Source organism: Monoraphidium neglectum (genome assembly GCF_000611645.1).
Source record: "Monoraphidium neglectum strain SAG 48.87 unplaced genomic scaffold scaffold00309, whole genome shotgun sequence".
Taxonomy (NCBI): domain Eukaryota; kingdom Viridiplantae; phylum Chlorophyta; class Chlorophyceae; order Sphaeropleales; family Selenastraceae; genus Monoraphidium; species Monoraphidium neglectum.
The window spans coordinates 25,639-28,168 of record NW_014013319.1 but is presented as its reverse complement, the minus strand read 5'-3'; the positions used below and the strand labels follow the sequence as shown (position 1 = coordinate 28,168).

General features: G+C 67.9%; 1 protein-coding gene across 1 annotated transcript in view; it reads right to left on the bottom strand.

The window, feature by feature from the left end:
• The window catches only part of MNEG_2661 (Mannan endo-1,4-beta-mannosidase 2), a gene marked incomplete at both ends in the record, with an annotated part of 3,486 nt that extends 1,068 nt beyond the window's left edge, over positions 1-2,418 (bottom strand). The window contains 6 exons of the mRNA XM_014048866.1: positions 324-450; positions 870-1,016; positions 1,078-1,182; positions 1,324-1,621; positions 1,823-1,956; positions 2,329-2,418. Of these exons, the coding sequence (XP_013904320.1) occupies positions 324-450; positions 870-1,016; positions 1,078-1,182; positions 1,324-1,621; positions 1,823-1,956; positions 2,329-2,418 (901 nt within the window). The remainder of the gene's footprint in view (positions 1-323; positions 451-869; positions 1,017-1,077; positions 1,183-1,323; positions 1,622-1,822; positions 1,957-2,328) is intronic.
• Positions 2,419-2,530: the final 112 nt, after the last annotated feature.

Here is a 2,530-nt window from a genome sequence, read left to right as displayed (position 1 = left end):
GTGCATGGGTGGGTGGGTGCATGGGTGGGTGGGTGATGATGACGGCACAAGGTGGGCGACAGGGTGGATGGTGAGTGGCTGCAACGGATGCACGGAGGGCCCCCCGAGCCCAGGAGGCTGGCGTGGAGCGAGGACAGCCGCGCTTCGCATAGTCGCGCCGAGCGCAACAGGCGCCAGGCTGAGAGCCCCGCGGCGGCCGTCCCGGCTGCAGTCGGCAGTGCTGAACCTGGGTGCCACCACAAGGCGGCGCCGCAGGCGCCGCGCCCCTGCCCTCCAGATCTGCGCAGCAGCGCTGGACCGCAGCAGCCCCAGTGCATGCTCACCGCGCGGGTCCTGCTTGTTGAAGACTGGGATGGCCCACTTCCAGAAGAGAGAGCCCGCGATGGGCTGGTCCCCGGTGATGGCCTTCTCAACGCTGGCGTAGGTGGATGCGTAGATGGGGTCGCGCAGCTGCGGGGGTGGGGCGGGGGGAGAGGGTGTGTGAGGTTGTGCTTGCATGGTATTTGCGTGTTTGCAAGAGCGTGTGTGGGGTGTGTGCGTTTGTTAAAGCGGGGGAGGAGCAAGAGGTGGAGAGAGGGCCAGGGTGAGGACGGGAGTGTGTGTGTTGGTGTGTTTGCGTGAGTGCGTATCCAGTCAAGGCTTGTTGGTAAGGGGGGTGGGGCTGGCAAGACGCAGAGTGGGCAAAGACGGTGAGCGGGGAGCTCGTGCTGGCGCCGACCAGCTGAGCAGCACTTTGCATGGGTGGGGCGGCGCGGCGCCCCCAGGAGCGAGGGGGTGGCGGAACGCGCGCGCGTCTCGCCGCAGGGCGCGCCGCCCGCCTGCGGCCCGAGCGGCCTCGCCGCTGCCCCTGCCGCGGCCGCCGCGCTGACCTGGCGGATGCCGTCCGCGGTCTGCTGGTTGGCGTCGAGCTTCTTCCCGAACTCCTCAAACAGCACGGGCTTGGGGGTCTTCAGGCGCTTGGAGGCCGCGCCGATGTGGGACTGCACCCACTTGTCGAGGAACGCAGACGTCTTCTCCTGCGAATCGGTGGGGAAGGGGGGTGCAGAGGCCACCGGCGGGTGGCAGGCGGTCAGCCACCATCAGGACGGACGCCTCGCGCCGCTCCGACGCAGCTGCGGATTCGCCGCCGAGATCCGCGGCAGGCTCCGCCGCAACAGCCGCCGGCGGTTCCCAGGAACCCTCCTGGGGATTGATCCGTCGACGACGTGAGGGCCAGGCTGCTGGAATCTGACCCTTGAACTCCCAGACTCAATGGTTGTTTCAACCAACGGGCAATCCCAAGGTGCTCGTTCCGACCAACCAGGAAGTCCGAGGGACACTCACCTGCGCAATCATCCAGTTGTCCGGCCACGCGTGGACGGTCGCAAAGTCGATCTGGGGGATGTTGGTGTTGTTCACAAAGTCCTGGCCCATCTCGATACCCCAGGGGCCGGGGTTGGCGGCCAGCAGGTCCGGGGTGGTGGGGCCGTAGAAGCCCTCAGAGCCGACGGTGATCATGTGGTTAGGGTCGACGCTGCGCACAAACGCTGCCATCTCCTCGAGCCAGGACTGGACGCGCGCCGTGCAGTCGGCATTCTGCGGCTTGAGCCAGGTCTCGCAGCGTGGCTCGTTGATGAGGTTCCTGCGGGCGGGGGAATTTCGATTCGGGAAGGGGGGTTGAGCAACAGCTGTGCGAAATCCCCTCTGCAAAACAGCCCCAGACGCCGATGCCGGCATGCCCCCCGCTGCTGCCCCAATGTCTGCGGGCGTGTGCGTGGGGGGCCGCGTCGTGCCAGGCGCGCGCGAGGGGGGTCCGCGGGGTGTTATCAACCGCCGCCCTCACCATGCAATGATGGTGGGGTCCTCCCTGTACATGCGGCCGTTGATGCTGTTGTTGCGGGTGGCCAGGAAGCGCGCGTGGTTCTTGTAGATTTGCTTGCTGTCGGGGTCCTTGAAGAACAGGCCGTGGCGCGCGACCTGGGCGGGGTGCGAGGTGGGCGGGGCGACGCGGTGCACCCAGGTCAGCATTAGTCTGAGATCGAATCAGTCGGCGAAGGTGCAGGCGGCTGGAGCGCCCTGGTGCCGCAGCCACCTGTGAGTGCCAGCAGCCGTGCCCCAGCCCCGCCACCTCCTGTGACAAGGCCCATGCGTGTGCTTGCAGGCGCCCCCTCAACTGCCAACACCAGCGCCCCCCAGCCCGCCAATCCGGCGGCCGTCGCCACACCCCAGATGCCCCCCGGCCCCTCGCCCCGGCGGCCCCCGGTAGCCATGCGCGCCTGACGTACAACTTTATGCCCCTCGCGGCCCCTGCCAGCCTACAGCCCGGCCCTGCGACCCCGCGCCGCTCACCTCGTACTTCTTGACCTCCTCGCCCTGCGGCCCCGTCCCGTAATCGCCGGGGTTGGGGTCGCCGCTGAGGTCCTGGAACGGCGGCTTCATGGTGCGCTTCGGGGCGGTGGAGCTCCAGTCCATGTACTGGTCAACGCCGTTGTAGTACTTCCAGTTGTCAATCAGTGACAGGATGACCTGCGCGGCGGTTGGGGCGGTTGGG